Source organism: Sinohyriopsis cumingii, chromosome 19, assembly GCF_028554795.1.
Source record: "Sinohyriopsis cumingii isolate HCF-2022 chromosome 19, ASM2855479v2, whole genome shotgun sequence".
Lineage (NCBI taxonomy): Eukaryota > Metazoa > Mollusca > Bivalvia > Unionida > Unionidae > Sinohyriopsis > Sinohyriopsis cumingii.
The window spans coordinates 30,292,335-30,312,121 of record NC_142979.1 but is presented as its reverse complement, the minus strand read 5'-3'; the positions used below and the strand labels follow the sequence as shown (position 1 = coordinate 30,312,121).

General features: G+C 34.2%; 1 protein-coding gene across 3 annotated transcripts in view; it reads left to right on the top strand.

Moving 5' to 3' along the window:
- Positions 1–16,093, top strand: part of LOC149775367 (lissencephaly-1 homolog A-like) — an 83,104-nt gene extending 67,011 nt beyond the window's left edge. The window contains exons 13-14 of one of the 3 annotated variants that reach the window (XR_016416571.1): positions 9,491–14,108; positions 14,502–16,093. Coding sequence is in view for 1 of the 3 variants with exons in the window: in XM_089944064.1 (XP_089800190.1) it covers positions 9,491–9,564 (74 nt within the window). In the remaining 2 variants the exon portion in view is untranslated. Of the gene's footprint in view, positions 1–9,490 lie in introns of all 3 variants that reach the window. The other 2 variants (XR_016416572.1, XM_089944064.1) reach the window with 2 other exon arrangements.
- Positions 16,094–19,787: the final 3,694 nt, after the last annotated feature.

Genomic DNA, 19,787 nt, shown 5'->3' with positions numbered 1-19,787 from the left:
CAACAAACCAAAATACTAGGCACTGTTAAGAACTACATTCCTTTTCCAATAATAATGCTAATAATGATAAATGTAAAAACATGAAACAAAGTCGGAAAACATGATGCAGTTCACCATGTTGTAATGCCTAAATAGCATTGTGAATGAAGTTTTGCATGCATAAACACTGTCCAATTAATGTGTGAAGATTATTTGATGTTAAAGATTGAAATGTGAGATGATGTTTGACCTATGAAACTTTGGCATATTTGATCGTGTCATTTTTATCTGTCACTGAAAACATCTACCATGTGTGAATTACTTCTTCCATTCCTGAATGTATGCCACCTACCCACCATTGTTTAGATCACTGTCTGCATCTCTTATAAATTTGTAATCTGTGTTTAATACTAAATGTGAGTATAAAACCTTGCTCTGGTCCTCGTAATGTCCTGCTGTTGTCATGAGTATTAATGAATTAGTCAAGGAATTCATCTAAAGACAGTTCTACAAACCCTGGGACACCAGCATTAAGTAGAAAGAAGTTCGCATGTCAGCAGTTATTGTTCCATATTCATTTCCATGTAGGACCATGTGTGTGTCATGCTCGAATTTCACATGAATAGTTTAGGAAATGAATTATCTTAACTTCCAAGATTTTGGAATAGCAAAGCCAGAAATATGATATTAGTCCATAAATTAGTGACTTCATTCATACAGTGGAGTTTTGTTAATGAAACAAGGGAGATGCAGGATAGTGATGGAATCAGTGTGCCTGGCCAAAGAATCACATTTCTCTTGAAAGACTTCTGTTGAACAATAAGTTAGAACTAATGTTGCTGTTCATTATTGTAAGTTCTTGGTTATGTAGAACTTGTTATTTTACTTTAATGTGTAAAATAGTATGCATTTGATAGGGACTATTTCTGACCGTATTACAACTCATTGCATCATCAGTATATTGTACTCTCGCTCGATTTGCATCGAAATTCACTTGTCCATTTTGTTCAGTACTATGTACGCATAGGTATGACAATACAAGTAGGAGTAAAAGTAAAAACGCAAATATCTTTCAGTTGATGCCACTAAAACACTTGTGTGTTCATTAGTACTTTCAAGACTGGACTATTGTAACTCAATTCTATCTGGTTCATTTCAATATCTACTCCAGAAATTTCAAAAAGTTCAAAAACACAGCTACTCGGATCATACTAAGAGTACCATGATCAGAGCACACCTCCCCGCTGTTCTGTACCCTACACTGGCTATCCATTCGATCCAGAATCAAACACAAAATTTGTTCTCTGTGCTACATTTCACTGTCGGACACTGGTCCAACATACCTATCTGACCTCACTCATGTGTACACACCAGCAAGATACTTACGCTCCTCTTTTGACAATCGTATACTCATTGTTCCAAGTATGAAAACAAAGTCATATGGACAGCGTTCTTTTGCATACCAGGGCCCAGCAACGTGGAATGAATTGCCCACTGAACTTAGACACAAAGACACAGTGATTACATTCAAGAGGGCTCTCAAAACTCACTTATTTCGACAGCAAGAACAAACTAAAAGACCTAATAATGTTTCGTACCTGAAATATTCTCAGCATGTTTTTTTTTTATGTGTTTCTAATTTCATGTTGTTTGTTTTTGTAATAATATTATTATGTTTCTTATCTTATAGGTGTTGCCTAAAGTTGTAAAGCACTTAGAGCTTCTAAAGATTAGGTGCTATACAAAGTCCTCATTATTATTATTATTATTATATATATATATGTATTAGACCATTCATCCAGACGTCCTTTTGCTATTTGCAATTCTTCAGTTTCTTTTTATTCATTTATCTGTTGAACAGTCCATCCATCATTAACACTGGAATTTCTGGAGTGTAACTCCAAAACCATTAAGAATAACTATATATCTTGGTGATCATTTTCAACTGGTGGTCCAGATGTGCCTTTTGCTCTTCACAGTTATTCATTTTTAATATTTTTAATGGTTTTGTTCATCCATCTGTCAGTCTCTCCATCCATCCATTATTCACACTTTTATTCCAGAGCAAAACTGGAAAGTCATTGACAATATCTCGGGAAAAGCTGGTATGCATATCAGACTTGAGATGTGCCTTTTGCTATTCATAGTTAAGTTTCAGTAATTTTAATATTTTTCTCCATTTTTTCTTTTCATCTTTTAGTACACAATTTAATTTCTGGAGCAAAACTTGTAATGCCTATTGCTTCCCATATACAATGTAGATATAAACTTTTGTGAAATTTTCAATAAATCTTGTTATCTGGCAGATATTTTGGGAGTGCAGCTTTTTTGGTATTTGTTTTAGCTCAACTGGTCATAGACCAGAAAAGCAGATGGGATGATCTGTTGTTGACCTTCCATCATCAGTCACGAGCATGTTACCACTACACCTCTTAAACTTGTTATAGGTCTGCCATGAAACTTTAGACTTGATTTCATCCAATAGTCTGGTTGGTCCTGAATGAAAATGATACTGCTCAGACATTCAGTATGGCCACCACAGCAGCCATCATGAAAACCTGGCTGTTGCTAATCATCCAAGATGGGGTTTACAGTAAATGACTTCTTATGATGTCCAGTTGATCTTGCATGAAAAATATGCTAATCTTGGATCCAGCATGTCCTCTGTGGCAGTCATCTTGTCGTTTCCCCTCTTGAACAGAGTCATATCAACATGAAATTTTTACCAGAAGACCCATTGGGGCTTTGGGTGACCGAGTGGTCTGAAGCACTCACCTTTACTGATCGCTCACATCTCACCACTGACTGTGGATTCAGGTTTCAGACTTATGCAACATGAGTGTATGAGAGAACTTGCTATTAGCTTCATGTGGATTAGTGGTTCTTCCTAGGGTTCTTTCTCCACCATATATCCTGGCCACCATGTAAAGCTTATCATATGCTGAAAAATGACAATAAACTAATGTCATTAAACAGAAAACTTGTTGTGATGCTAGGTTGGTTCCTAAGTGAGCATGATTCTACTTGGACATGCAATGTGATCATAACAGCAACCATCATGAAAATATTGTCACTACCTCTCCTGAATGAATGGTCATATCAGCATGGGATTTTGTTTAAACAACTTCAAATGATGTCTAGTTGGTCCAAATTGAAAATAGTGCTAGTCTAATGTCCCAGTTGGCCACCACAGCACCCTTCTTTAAATTCATGTTTATGGTACACTACAGACCTGCTGACTCTAATGATTTTGGCATGAATTTCATGACTCTTGATAGCCACGAATTCCTGATTTCTCAATCGGCTTGAATCGTGAATAAAATAAATTTTATCCCGTTAAGTGTTTGTCAAAATAGTGACATTGGTTACGGTTTACCCTGTAGCAAGCATGGTAAAGTATATAATCTGTATTTAGAACAGAAGTTTTACAAATACATGTGAAGAAAACTGGGACCCAACTAATTTTTTTTAAATGGCACAGGTACATACTTTAGCATCTGTAATTTTTTTTTCAACGAACACAAATGAAGACAGTTTTTTTGAGTATATTAATTTTTCAGATATTGAAAGATTAACACATCTAATTTGCGAATTCATATTTTTCTGTGTATATGCCAACACCACAAATCATTAATCATTCAACATTTCATCCTGTGGATTAATACCATTTCATAATAATGCTACACAACAATTAAAATGTTTTCACCTCCACAGAAAAAGATATGTATTGCACAAAAGTGTAATGTAGATTGGAGTGCACCAAAAATTGGCCTTGCTTTCAGCCATCAAACATCGATGTACATTATGCTTGTTGTACAGTAGTATGCCTTGAATTTTAGAATTGGGAATGTGCACAGGGGCTCATATCGTTGCTTACAATTTGCCTGTCATACATGTACTATATAATAATATTATTTTATAGTACATATATGACGTAAAATGTAAGCAGCAATACAAACCCCTGTGGACACATGGCAGAACAATGTGAAAAAGTGCACAGCTTGCAAAAAGCACATAGATATTGGAAAAATGAAGAGCACCCAGCAGATTTCAGCTCTGGAATACTTAAGCCACCTACTCAAATCCCGCAATTTACCAATGGTGAGTTAGTGAGTTTTCTTCTTGAATATAACTCTCAGTTGGAGATCAGCAACAGTGGCAGTGAAAGAGTATTTCCTGTTGTAAGAAAAAATAAGACAAACTTTAGTTCCTCCTTAGGTGCTGAAAATTTGCAACAATTTTAGTTACCAAGATTAAACAGCAAGCAAGAAGCCTGTAGCGTTTTGAAAACAAATTTATGAAAACCCAAGTTCAGATCTGCCACAGCAGCGTGTCATGACAAATATTGTGAAGTTTGTGTATATCAGTAAATTTGGCAGCAAATACATTTATACTTGTAATAAGTGTAAATAATGTTTTATTTTGATTTGGGGATTTTCATACAATGCAATACTGACCAAAAAAGTGGAAGGAACTAGTGTAATGGTATAATTTTTCACTAATTATATTCAGAATTCACTAATTTGTATCCCTCTTTTCACTAACTGTGAGTCTGGAGAGTTGGTGGCAGTGGAATTATCATATTAACTTGAAGTTTTCACCAGAAGAATTATTTTAATGTCCAGATAATCATGAATGAAAATCGTACCACTGAGATAACAGATATGACCATCACAACTGCCATTGGGACACTCTTGTTATTCATTCTCCTCCTGAATCAATGGTCATATAAACAAGGGGTTTTCTGTAAAAGACATATAATGTCATGTTGATCTTAAAGGAGAATGGTGCCAATCTGATGTCCAATAAGGCTGCCATGAAAACAGTCTTGAAATCCTTATTATCGCTATTTGACCTGAATAGAAAGTCATATTGACATGGGGTCTTCACTTCTTGTAATATATAATTGGTCTTCAGTGAGAAATGGTGGTTCTCATGTATCCAAATTGACTGTAGCAGGGGCCATTTTAAAAATGTTGTTACACTACTCTGCCTGATTGAAATGTCGTGTAAAAATGAAAATTTCACTAAAAGATATATTGTATTACTAAATGAAATCTAGTCTGTCACAACCACAAAAGAGGTCATCTTGAAACTCCTGTTATTGTTACTCCTAGTCATATCAACATTGGGTTTTCACTGAAAGACTTGTGATGTCTTGTTTGTCTAAAATCAAAACGGTGCTTATTTGACATCCAATATGGCTATCATAGCAGCTGTCTTGAAAATCTTATTATTGCTGATCGTAAGCAGAAATTCATATCAGCATGTGTTTTTCCATGAGAAGAATTCATATGATGTTGGTCCTAAATGAAAATTGTGCCTATCTAACATCCATTATGGCCACTTTGGCAGCCATCTTGAAAATCTTGTTATTGCTACTTGCCTTTCATGGAATGGTTCATCAATGTGGGTTTTCCCCAGAAGACTTCTTATGGTGTCAGGTTTGACATAAATGAAATTGATGCTAGTTTGACAGCTTTTGTGACAATCTTATCACTAATCATCCTGAATATATGCTCATATTCACATGGGATTTTCACCACAGGACTCCTCATGATTACTGGTTGGTCCTGAATGTAAGTGGTGCTAATCTTGCATCCAGTATGGCCACCACATAGGCTAATTTCAAAATCTTGTTATTGATGAGCAATATCAGAAATGGTTTCACTACCCACCAGTAAAAGCAGAAATGTCTTCTCTTGAATTCCAAAACATAATTTTTGATTAGATGAGCATCAGTTCCGTCAAGGGACTTTTATTTCTATTTCCTCATCCCCAGCTCTGTATGAAACCTACATGGGGATATATAACTATTGCTGTGTTTGTCTGCTTGTAAACAGTTTCATTTTTGGGCACAACTCTCCTATCTTTCAAAAGTATTTCAGTCAAACTTTTGTTTCTGTTTCCTTATCCCCAGCTCTGATATGAAATTTGGGCATGTATAACTACTGTTATGTTTCTTTGCTTGTAAACAGTTTCATGTTTGAGCACAACTCTCATAACCTTGAAAAGTATTTCAGCCAAACTTGGTTCATATGTTAAGTTAGTTTTATAGTGGTGAATTTTCACCTTTCAGTATTTGTTTCTGTTATATGGTAACAAAGTGTAACATTACTATATTACTTTTGCCTTTTTTTTAACAACTTCCATTTTTTTATAATTAGTCTAAGCATAGATAAAATGGAGGTATATTAGAAACTTAAATTGTACATTATATAGAAAGGAATCTTTTAGTACAGTCCTACCCACTTATATCAGCATCATTTATGTCAACAAGTGGCCTGTTTTGCTGAAAATGCGAAGTCCTGGGCCAATTACTACCAGATTTGTCATACTTATGACAAGATCGAGATCCATGATAAACGTCTGTGTCAACAGAAGCCATTTGACCCAAATTTATCAACTCCTTTGTATACTAATCAATTGTGTCAACAAACTGCCAGTTCCAACCCATACTTTGTTCTATAGCATAAAATTATTTGATGTTTTCCGCCAGCTTTAATATTGCTAGAACATTAACAAATGAGTATTTGTTTGATCCTCCAAATTTGGCCTTTCATGGCAACTTAAGTAGCGATATGCACCCTTCCTCAAAGTAAGACGGCTACTATTCATCAATAAAAAGAATGCGCCCTTCAGCAAAGAAAGTTAGTAGCAAACTTAAATAAAAGCAGTAGAATCAGATTGTGTGCATTTTCTGACATTGTTTCTGATTCGAAGTACAGTAGTCTGCTATTTTATCAATAACATAAGATGAAATTTGTGACAACACAAAATAACCTTTGTTTTTGTACTATAAATATACAATATAGTACAGATAAGGCTGTTTTATGTCACAAATGTTCGTGTTTTGTTGATGAAACACCAAACTCCTGTGTTGAAACATGTTTATTATGCAGTGTTGTTTTATTTTTTTGTAGCCCAAAAAGTAATTTCATGTTTATGATGGCTACCAATGGTGGTGTAAAACACAAACAACATTTAGTCTTTTGAAACTAGATATCTGGCAGTAAAGGAAATTAAACATGTAAAATCTAGCAAAAATATTTGTGAAATTTTCACTGGTTGATGGGTTTTCATCTCCCTATGAACAGCCTTATCCCCATTGTAGCCTCAACAATATGATACATTTGTTTCATGCAGACCAAAATCTAGACCAGTTCAGTTACATGTGGCATGTAAACATCTACTAACCAGCCACATGCTACTGATGACAATGAATACATGTATCGTAGTGAATTGTTTAGTGACATGTTTATTGACAGTGGCATATTTATCAAATGGAACTGCCATTTTTTATTTTATTATACTACGTATGTTTTCATTATGTGTTTTCGTTAGGGATGTGATCGATACATGAAAAGACGTAACACATACTTGAAGTCATGGACTTTTCATACACATATAGAGTACTTAATGCATTATGGATTGTATCACACAAGGTAATACAACTGTAAGTAATCAAGACAAGTGTATTTCAAACTTGTTTTGTCGTCACCTAATCTAAAGTTCCATTGTTTATTTTCTCTTCATGTAAATCCTACTCACTGACAACAAGTCCAATACAGAAAAATTTCATTGCGTTTTCTCTCTTTCTCTCTCCCCTCCCAAACAATATTACCATGGGCTCAAGGATGTTGAGATAAACGGGTAGTACTGTATATTTTTATATGCCCATGCAATCCTAAGTCAGGTGTATCACATTATGTTATGGCATTGTCTATCCCTCTGTCCATTAATGTGTGCTTGTCCAGGCCAGCTTTATAAAGATAAAGAGATTTTTATGAACCTTACCCATCTATGTATCATGAAAAGACACTAGGAGCGTATCATCCATAGTCCAACACCTGCCTCAAGGCCAAGGCCACTGCAATGGTAAATGGAATATATGACTTTTATTCTTGTGTAGAGTATGGAAACATTTTTGAATGATACTTTAGCTAACTACATGTCATATTTGGATGCAGTTTTGCTTACCATAGTCATTCTTCCAGCTTTGAGATAATATTACAACAAGGGAAAATATAACTTGGACTTTATCCTTGTCTGGTGATATCGCTTTTGACCCAATGATAATATTTCCGTGAAACTTTCACCAGGTATATCATGAATGGACAGTGTGTCACATTATTTTGTTATGACTTTGTGGTCATAAACTGTGTAACTGAAAGAAGCAAAACCAAATAGTTTTGTAAAACGTAACAGATAGTTTGATTATTAAAGTTATAAATGAAACTGTGAGTGGAACTTACAGTGTCATGAAGAGAATTCAAAATAATCCTCAAAAACTTCTATTAAAGTCCAAAAGAATAAAAAGTTCCATATAAAATTCAGAATTGGAGATATACTGGTACACCAAGAATTGTGACGTTTTCAAAATGGCATTGCCCAGAACCACTTTGAATGTTTCACAATAGTTCCAAAATAATAATATAATCCAATGAGCACTTTCTGTTTCCATTGAACAAGCCAAACAAATGTTTTTCCTCTCATATAAAATCTGAAAACAACATAAAATACATCTGCAGACTTGATGTTAAACAGGAACACAAGAAATAAGAATAAGTCCAAAATAGGAATGAATCTGATTGCTCAGTTCTCTCCTTATATATACATTCAAGAGTCTATTATGACTATGTTAAAATATACTCCATATGATACATCTTACCAAATCATGTAAACATATTTACTTGTAATTCTATTATTAGTAAATGTCAAGTTGTATGTAAGGATATATATATATATATATATATATATATATATATATATATATATATATATATATATATATATATATATATATATCATTTCCTATTCCCAGGGGTTGGCGACCTACAGCATATGTGCATCAAGGTGGCACATCAAGAGGTTTTATGTGGCATGCGAAGGGCAGCCAGAAATCTTGATTTTAACAGTGTTACTCTCTTACTATTGGCACGTGCTCATACATTTTGTAATTCATCCATAAAAAAAGCGGTGCACTATGTAAAATAGGTTGCAGACCCCTGCTTTAGGCATTTCCAATCTTTGAGTCTTGGTAAGGGAAATTATAAATCAATGACTTCTATTAATGTATGTTTATAAATTTTGAATTATTTAACCAGTTATGTATCTTGACTTTATTGTGTTTTGTTGATTCATACATATCCCTACCCTCAAGGTGACAGTAACAACATGGGATAATGCATTGCCCTTTGTCCAGGCTGTCACTTTGTAACCCATACAGATATTTTGAGGAAACTTGACCCCACCTTATCATATAGTAATCAGGTTGTTAGGTCATTGCATTGTTTCCATATCCATAGTGTCGCTTTCTCACCAGTACAGATATTTGATGAAATTTTACTGATGCCCTAACTTTATCATTTAGGAGTCTAGCTTCAAACTCAAAGATCAAGGTCATTGGTAAGGAAAAGATCATTGGCATATTATGTTTAGTTTGTGGTGTTCTTGTTTCATGGTATTAGTGTGGGAGGGGACTCTAATGTAATTTTTCTTTAATTTTCAGACATGCATAAAACTTCTCCTTATGTGATATCAGGAAGTGTAGATCAAACAGTCAAAGTATGGGAATGTCGCTAAGGAAAGACTCCATGCTGCCACCATTGTATTAGTGAGTGAGAAGTTGCTTCACAGAAGAGGAGACTGTAATCTGGAGAATATAATTATCTTTGTTGCTTTTACAGTGAGACTGACAACAGCTCAGTGCTGTTGATCAGTGTACAATAACTTGCCAGTTCCAAGAGGCATCATGTTTTATCATGTTTCCCATTTGAGTCAGCTTTCGTTGTGGCTTCAGTGCAAATGCCTATTGCACATGTTTTGGTCACATTATAAAGCTCTGATCATAGACAGTCACCTTACAATTTTAAGCAAACAAAACAAAAGTTATTAATTTCAGTAGCCATGCCTTCTTCAAGCTAGCTCTTCTCATGACTCAGTTACCTCGTAAGAACAGATGAAAGCATAATGGCAGTTGTGGCATTGAGCAGTAAATGGCTCTCCAGGAAAAATGCTTGCCTCAGATAATTTCTCCACTCAACTATATTTATTAGATGAGGAAACTAGCTTAAAACTTTCATCTTCTGTGCTATCTTTCCAATGGTGAATTGTAATGTATTAGCTGCTCAAGATGCCAAAGTTGCACTCAGAAGTAGAAGGCAGTGTAATCTTTAATATATGTTTAGGGTCATTTATCTCTTAAGTAATTGTTCCTTACAGATTCGTTCAGTGCAGCTTTTGCTTTGTTTGACATTACTCTAGAGAGGCATAAGTAAACTATTTGGGGGCTAGAAGGATCACTGAAACAGCTTTGTAGATTTGTTTCTTGGACATCACTACACGTGATAGTAAGTCCGTTATGGCAAGATTTATTGCCAGTTTTCTGTACAAGCAACTGAATGAATTCATGTTCTGTTCAAATTCAGAAGATTAAACCATTTTACCAAGAATAAGCTACCATTTGAAGAGTTTTACTGAGCCAGACCATAATTTCAGAGAACCCATTTTTCAGAAGGGTATGCTGTTCATTCTACATAAATATATTATAAGTAGACTTTATTTACTCTTCTCAATGCCTCATCATACACATGCAGTTTTTATGCCATTCTGCAGATGATCCAAAGAAAAAACCCAGTGTCTTACCTTTCTGAAGGCCTGATGTATCAGATAGCAATCAATATAGTACTCACTTTTTGTCATTTGCTTAAAGCAACTTGTGAAACTTTAATTTGTACAAGTTTTCCCGAATACAAGTTTTCCAATTTTAAAGGATATATTCTACATGTAGATGAAGATGATCTGAAGCCCTGTAGCAACTTTTGTGGTTATTCTGTATGTATAATGCCCTATTTATTGCAAATATCTTTGCACCATCACATAGTTATCATCACTGTCTTTCAAGCTTCATAAATTTATCTTCAGCTACATCTTACATGCAAATGTTGATTTTTAATAAACTTTCTGATCTGTATTATTTTGATTTCTGATATGATTCTTCGTTTCAATTTCAGTAAATTATATATAATATTAAAGAGGACAAAATATTATAGGGGAGGAGTTTTACTACATACAATTTGTAACTGATCTGGTTGAAAACAATTGACTACAATGAAAATGCCCTTCTAGAAGTTCATATACATAGACCAGGAATCTACTAATCTCTGATTTATTTTCTGTTTTATAGGAATGAAAATTTTACACGTTTGTAATTGCTTTGCAGAAGTTACTAATGACAGTATTTGAAATTTGAGGACACATTAGTATATAGAAAACCAAATGTACTAATTTTTCGATTTTAGACGAAGTTCATCATTAATATTTGTTCTTTTTTATTTTGCTTGATGACAAAATGATTTTGAAAAGGGGATAGGGTTGGGTGGCATTCATAGCCCTGCTGGTGGATAAAGTATGATAAAGTCAGTTTGATGATGTATATTTGTGATTGGAGGACTGAGTAGGCTTCATTATGTGTGAAGGAAAACTGTTCAAAGAATATGATATGTAAGTAATACTTGTGCAATGTGTTTGTGCTATAATGACATAGTTTGCAATTTTAGTATTTATAAATCCATTTTCATTTATGTTAGTTTGTGCCAAATTATACCACTGATCTAGTTGATAAAAGATATTTGTTGGAACCTATGGTTCTCATTGCTTACTTAAAGATAATTGACACAGTATATTTTTCATTTAATGAACTTGTAAGCCTGCAATAAAATTCAAGATTTTAAGCTTATTTCAAGCATCATTTGCATTTTTCATTGTACATTGTGCCAGCTACCTCAGACATTGGATGTTTGACCATAAATCTGTCAAGTAAGATAATGACATTATAAGTTTGTTTGATCTTTTAAAATTTTCAAAACAGGTCAGTTTTTGAAATAACCCTCAGATTTGAGACATAGTTTGGTCCAAGTCTTTGTTTTTTTTTGTATTAGATCCTAACTGTTTTGTATTTATTTACTCTGGCATTTAAACAATTTTGCTTTCTTATACTGTCAGTTTCAGAACAGATATAAGCATCACTCATTTATCTCCTTTCTACAGATAGCTGATTCAGATTTGCTTTAGTCATGTTTATCCTGCAGGGAATTTCAGGTCTTTGTGCAGTCATGTTTTTTTTTTTTTCATTTTGTCAAAAGAATGGGCAGTTTGCAATCTCTTTGAGTCTTGGGGCTCAATATTTATTTCCACACTTATATTTTTATGATTGTTTGGAATGTTTAAATAGAAAGACCATGGAAATATAAATATTAGTATATTGAAAATATTCTTGCCTCATTTAGTCATGAAGACTTTAAAAAAAGGAGATATAAAATGTAATTCTGTTTTCTAGGACCATGATAGAATGTCTGCAACATAGATATGTACAAGTATTATTTCACTTCCCAAGGAATTACTAGTGCTAATTCAATAAAGAAATATTTGACAAAAATATTTACATGTAGCCATTTGATGAAACTGTAAATGGCTGTTGCACAAAATTTCTATAGTTTTCCTTTTCATTCAGTCATAATTTTTATGATCTTTAATATTTAATGTTAAATATATGACATACCAAATATGAATGCCTGGCAATCTGATTTTTCCAATTGCAGCCATATCTTGCTTTTGATGGTTTTGTCACATGGATGTACAAGTATCTTTATGCTGAAATTCACAATATTAATGAATTGAGAGCCTATGCAAATGTAGTGGCAAATTGTGAATGTAAAAGTGGCCAAGTTGTCAGTCACATAAGCTTCGTACCAAAAAAGAAAAAAAACCCCTCCAAATATTAAGGGGAAAAAAATCAGCCATTTATTGTAGATATGCTGGTGTTTTAATCTCTGCTGTCTCCTAGCTGGACATACAAATTGGCATGTTTTATCGGTTTTTGTAGTTCTTAATGTATCTGTATTGCATTTGTGTATGTGTGTGTGTAAATATTCTATTTAGTATATAAAATATATGCCCAATAGAGGTTGAATTGTTGAGATATTGTTTTTGTAAATATATAAATCTTGTTTTCTATATATTAAATGCTGTATAATTTATTTTGCAAAATCTTTAATCATACCCTAACAACACTGAAGTGCATTGTTAAAACTTTTTTCTGAGGCCTTCATTCTTTAAGCTTGGCACAAGTTTTGTCATGTTCATTGTCATTGTGCACACCACTTGCATTTGTTTGTGAAAAGAATGACATACTAGAAGATTAAAAGATTTGGAGGTACAAAAAATAATTTGTATTCACTAATCGATTATATACAAACAGTAAATATTTTTTTACAGTAGAAGAGTAAATTAACTTATTTTCGTGGACAAAACAATTGGGAAAAAAGTTGCTGATGCAATGAGAGAAGTGTTATAATTGAAATGCATGCACATGTATATTAGGTAACAGCTGTTTGGATTTTTTAGCTGTCTTCAAATGTATCTGTTTGATTTAAAGATGCATATTTGATACAGTATTGATAATATGGAATTTTTAAAAAGATAGCTGTAAGAAAACTGTTATTAAAACTATTAAAATATGAAGTAATCTCAACTATAGTAAAATTTATCTGCAGCATGTATAAATGCTAGTAATATTCAGAAGGTATCTTCACAGACCGGGTCCATTACTCCTGACATTTGTAAACAAAGCTACACGTTTTGTTCTGAATTGGAGGGGAAAAACTAGTTTGATGCAGCATAGGAATATGTCAGAGTTGCAGAGCAGAAATATATACATTATATCAAACACATCATTTCCCCAACCTGGAACAAAGCAGTAATGCAGTTATGCATTTATAATATGCCCCTTCTTGTAGTCTTAAACTATTTTCAGCTATGCAGTGTAAATAGAATATAAAACAAATTCAGATTTTAAAAGTTTGATTCACTATTTTAATTGATACGTGGACATCAGTTAACACTCGAATAGTTCCAATCTAAGAGTATAATATAGTAATATGGATTATTAACCATATTGATTATCAGATCAAGTATATAAATGTAATGGATATGTAGTAATATTTTATAGCATATGCTAATGTGTATAAATCACATTCAGCTGTAGGCATTGCATACTGGGATCTGTTGACACACTTTGTGCTTGAGGATCAGGTTCGTGGTGTTCTTCAGTTTAAAGCAGATCTGAGGTCTGATCTTCAATTTAAAGCAGATGATATGAGTCCTGATCTTCAGTTTAAAGCAGATGATATGAGGCCTGATCTTCAATTTAAAGCAGATGATATGAGTCCTGATCTTCAGTTTAAAGCAGATGATATGAGGCCTGATCTTCAATTTAAAGCAGATGATATGAGTCCTGATCTTCAGTTTAAAGCAGATGATATGAGGCCTGATCTTCAATTTAAAGCAGATGATATGAGTCCTGATCTTCAGTTTAAAGCAGATGATATGAGGTCTGATCTTCTATTTAAAGCAGATGATATGAGTCCTGATCTTCAGTTTAAAGCAGATATGAGGCCTGATCTTCAGTTTAAAGCAGATGATATGAGTCCTGATCTTCAGTTTAAAGCAGATGATATGAGGCCTGATCTTCAATTTAAAGCAGATGATATGAGTCCTGATCTTCAGTGCTTAATGTGAAAGTAGATCTGAGTCTAAACTCCCCACAGTTGGTTATGTGTTACACATGGGTAATCATGATAGGTAAAGTATGTATGTGTGTGTGTTTGTGTGTTTTCAAGCTCAGCAACACTTTGAAGGTTATATCATGCCTAGGTAAGTAGAGTACATTGCATAGTCCAAGGAAACACCACCCATAGCCAGTTGAGGCAAATCTGAGGACAACAATCAAATCTGCACCCATCTGGTCATGAAGCCAACACCTTGAGCAATGAACCAATGCAGCTTCCTATAAAGTATAAAATCAAGACTTATAAAAAGCAGCATATTATATAGACTGAACTATGTTTGTCGAGCATAACCATGCAGTCAGCGATGAAATAATAGTAGCCAAGAACTTGAATTTGACACAGGAACCATTAGCTGGTACCATCTTTCGACATGGTTAATTTTGATTATCTTGTATTAACAAGATTGAGATTGGCATTTAGACACGTTATGAAGCATATATGTTTTAGTATTGTCTTAGTATGCTCAGTAAAAGCCATGTGCCTCATCCATCTTGATATTAACCATATTGTTTTGATTTTACATCCATTAGCTTGTTAGAAATGCCCGTCTTGAATGCTTATGTCTAATAAGGTGGTCATAGACAGATGTATGCTTTAGACTTGCATGTAATTATCCTTTGAGTTACGATTCACACACAAAAAAAAATTAAAAGTAAAATAGCATGTAATATTGTTAGGCTGTGTATTTTGAATAAGAAAGGACACTTCCCATATCTGTTGTACATATGTATATGGAAAATTCCTTCTTTCATCTAGCTATCAGGAAGCTAAAGCTTTGGACAGACAGAGCTTTTCTTCCATTTAGGTGATTCACAGAAGATAGAACGGAATGAGGGAATTTTCCAAGCCTTGTTGGCAAATCATGAAATGTATTTTCATTCCAGTTTCTTGAGGACAGGATAAATAGAGGAATTTTCTTGAATGAACAAGTTGATGGCATAAAGTACTATACCAGACGCATTGGAGACTATTGCATTATCCTTTCCTTTTAGCCTTGTAACAGTGAATCAGATATGAAAATATATGTGTCGCCTATTGTGGTTAGCATTTTTTCAGATGATTATTGTCAGGAGAGTATTGTTTATTAAACAGAAAAACAAACATAATGATTGATATGAAAGAAAAAATTTGTTATGTTTTTCTTTTTAGTTAATAAATATGTGAGAGAACCTTTGTTTTCAGCATTAAGATTCAGTGTAATTTTTGCATGTTTTGTATCTTGTATGTTGGGTACAGAAATGTGAAGGGTTGATGATGGGAAAGGGTTGTGTTTACATAGTAAGGTCTCATGGTATTGAGGAATGTAGTGTTTATCAAAGGTTTGGTGAGTACAGTCCTGAAAAAATGTAATATTTGTTGCACTTGATTATATGAAGAAATGTATCACAATCTATACTTGGTGAACAAACTTATTAGATAACCAAAATCATATAGCATAACTATGTTTACAGTGTTCTTCAGTGAATAAATGGGAATCAAAGAAATTTTAGTGAATTGAGACTGTTTGTCATATCCAACTACCCATAGGAATCCTTTCTAAATTTATGTTCTAATATTTTTTGTCTAGTACCCATAACTTCATTAAATGTTTGAAGTGTTGCCTAATCAGGTTACTTATGAAGTAATTTCTGACTGTTAACAGCAACAGTTTTCAGTCATATTAGCTAGGTAAAGATGTTCAGTCATTGCATGAAAATATTCAGCAGGCAATAACAATTACAAAAATTGACATAACGATTATTCAGACATCTATAGTAAAATTAAAAGTAAATTGTGGTTTTATAACATTCTGTATGATTTTGAAAAGTGCCACTGCCACCTGTGATGAACAGCTGTCATACTGACACCAGATCTTCACAAACCTATACATCATGTGGTCATTTCAAAATTGTTACTGAGTCCATTCAGTATGGTTATTATGGTACACATCTTAATACATGCATTCCTAATGAATTGGTGATGACATGCGGTATGCTAGAGACGGCCTTTACAGTATAATGTATTAAATTTTTTCAAAAATGAAAATGGTAATGAAACTAAAATTTGCCTTGAAAATGTTGCTATCCCCTGTAAAGCTTGTATTAATGCGACATTGATATAACAGTGTTCATGCCTACTTCTTAGGATAGTGCTTCCTCCTTACAGTAATGCTCATGAAGGCCATAAAAGTCACCTGCATTAGGGAGCAATATATTGTTGGATGTTCCAGCAAGTCTCCATGATTAAAATTTAAATAACAAAACAAACAAAAAATGGAGTACGAGATGATGTGAAATATCATAATTCGTTGTCATTAGCTAACACCTAAAATCGAACGTAGTTGAATTCAGATAATGAAATGATATAATTACAAATTTCATGGGATCCATGACCACATTATAAGAGTGTCAGTGGTATGATAAGGGATTTTATATTGAGGGAATTGTGTATTTCTATTTCCTACTGGTCATAGACAAGAAGAGCATTTGCATTTACCTGTTGTCCATCTGACCCCCTCCTGGCACATGCTTGCGATCACTACTGAGCTACTGGGTGAATTGTTAAAGGACCTTACATATTCAGCTCAAGATGTAATGGATCCTAAATGGTGACCCTCAGACATCCAGTATGGTCCTTACAAGAGCTATTTTGGAAAAGCTTTTTACTCCATATTCTCCTGAATTGATGCTCCTGTCATGTAAGTAGTTGTTTTCACAAAAATTATGAAGTCTGGTTGGTCCAGAATGAAAACGGTGTTCCTGGGACATCAATATCTACTCCATCTGAACAAATGTTGTATTTACATTTTTTCCCCCGCCAATATGATATTTAATCAAAGAAAGAAACTCTTCCCTATTATCTACCCTTGTCTATGCCAAGCGGCAACCCATTAGCTGAATGTTTACCAGTTGATGCTTTTGCATGGTTGATATTCATCCAAAATGAAAATGGTGTTCCTGGGACATCAGTATCTAAAAAGTCTTCTTATTGCTACTCCTTATGAACAGATGTTGTATTGACATTTTCCCCCCTGCCAATATGATTAATAATCAAAAGGAAGAAATTCTTTCGTATTATATACCCTTATCTCTGCCATTTGGCAACCCATCAACTAAATGTTTACCACTTGATGCTTTCAAGTTTGAAAACTATCTCTCAATTTGCTTGATTTGTTTACTGTGTAAAACTGGCTTGGTGTATAATTTTAAAAGTTCTACTGAGTGTGGCCACCACCATCACCAAATAAAATAGAATAAAGGAACAGGAAAACGAGCAAAGAAATAATACCAAGAAGAGGAAACGATTAGCAAACTGCCAAGCCATGAACAAAGGAATTGAATAGAACAAAGGAACTATCAAACAAAGGAACGATAGGAACACGTAACAGAAAACAAAGGAGAGAGTTCTAGCGGAGGAGCAGACTGGGTTAGGACAAAAACAAAAGATAAGTCATCATTCAATGCTATACGCAATTTAAGTAGAAGAATGCAAACTAGGTCCAAACAAATGGCTCTATTCAATCCAAACACGCAAACACACAAACCACCAAACAACCGTATCAATAAATCAGTAAAAATATTGGATGTATCACAACTCCAAACAGCACCAATAAAGCATGTAAAACAAGGAAGATTAACGCAAGTTGTACCAACCACAGCAAACTCGAATTCAACCATCACACTGGGACCCCAAATTCTGGTCACAAACAGAGACCAAACAAACTACAAACCAGCAGACATAACTAACACACCCCCACCCCACCAACAGAAACTACTAGAAATACAAAACTACACTCCAGGGAACAATATAAATACAATGCCAATACTATCGCCAATCCTCTTCAAGGAAGCGGAAAAACCAAACACAAATGAAGATATAGACACCACTATTCCAAACCTAACAACTGAATTTGACAGTAACCTACATACCTTAAACTCCCCACAATTAGACCACATAACCATAACTAGCACCCCAAAATTCACCAAAAATGAAATAACCAATTCTAGAAATATGCAAACAAACCAACAACATGAAATCAAGCAAACAACAATAATTCAAAACATTAGGAAAGAAACTATACACTCGAGCCAAATTCCTGGACCATCTGGGATAATAACAGCAAGGGAACCACAAACCTATGGGAACAAATCCAATGAATTAGACACTACAAAACTATCCAGCAGCATCACTAATATGGCAACCCAAAGACCCCAAACAACCCAAAACACATACCTAGGTAATGGCAAGGGCCCGCTAAAACCCCCAAACAACCAAAAAAAACCCACTAGTAAGGTTAAGTCAAAACAGGAAATAAAACAACAACATAACCCCCAAAACAAAATTTACAATTATCATTCAATCGAACACACCATATACATAAGCAGCAGGTGCAACAGAATTACTAGTCTATGTACCAATAGTATTATGACAGCACTGGCCAAAATTCACACTGGACAATTCAAACTGATAAGATCAAGGCGAAACTACCTGATTGTCCAATGCAGCACAATTCAACAGGTGGAAAAATTCATCCAAATTGAAACTATAGGCCCAATAAGGATCAAAGTAGAGAGACACCATAGCACTCAGGGGAAAACACGAGTCACTTCGAACTCCAAACACAGTGAAACCACAACTAATCTGGCTGAACCCACTAAAACCACTATCTTTAAAAAAAGTAATAGCACTAAACAGATACAACAAGGACATAATGAACTCCTACTTCATAAACTCACAGCAAATGGAACACAGACCACCAAAGTATATCGTCTTAAAAATCACAAGGGACAAGGAACAAACAAAGCAGTTATAGAGGCTACCGAGCCAATACCCTCAATAATAAAACTAGGACAGTCAGGAGTGTGCCATAAGCTGGAAAACTACATAAATAGGCCAAGATTTTGCACCAAATGCCTGCACTGGGGACACTATGCCCTCAGATGTAGATTCAAACCAAGATGTAAGTACTGCGGAGGTCAAAACAAAGGAGAATGCCACACAATTAAACAAAAATGTGCTAACTGTAAAGAAAACCATTATCATAGATCGGCAGAATGCAGATTTGTAATAAAAGAGAAATAAATAGTGGACTTAATGAACGAAAAACACCTCACCTACCATTCTGCCAAAAACATTATTTGTAAAAACAACCCCAACACACCAAAATCTACCTCTGAAACAATCAATGAGCACCAAAAC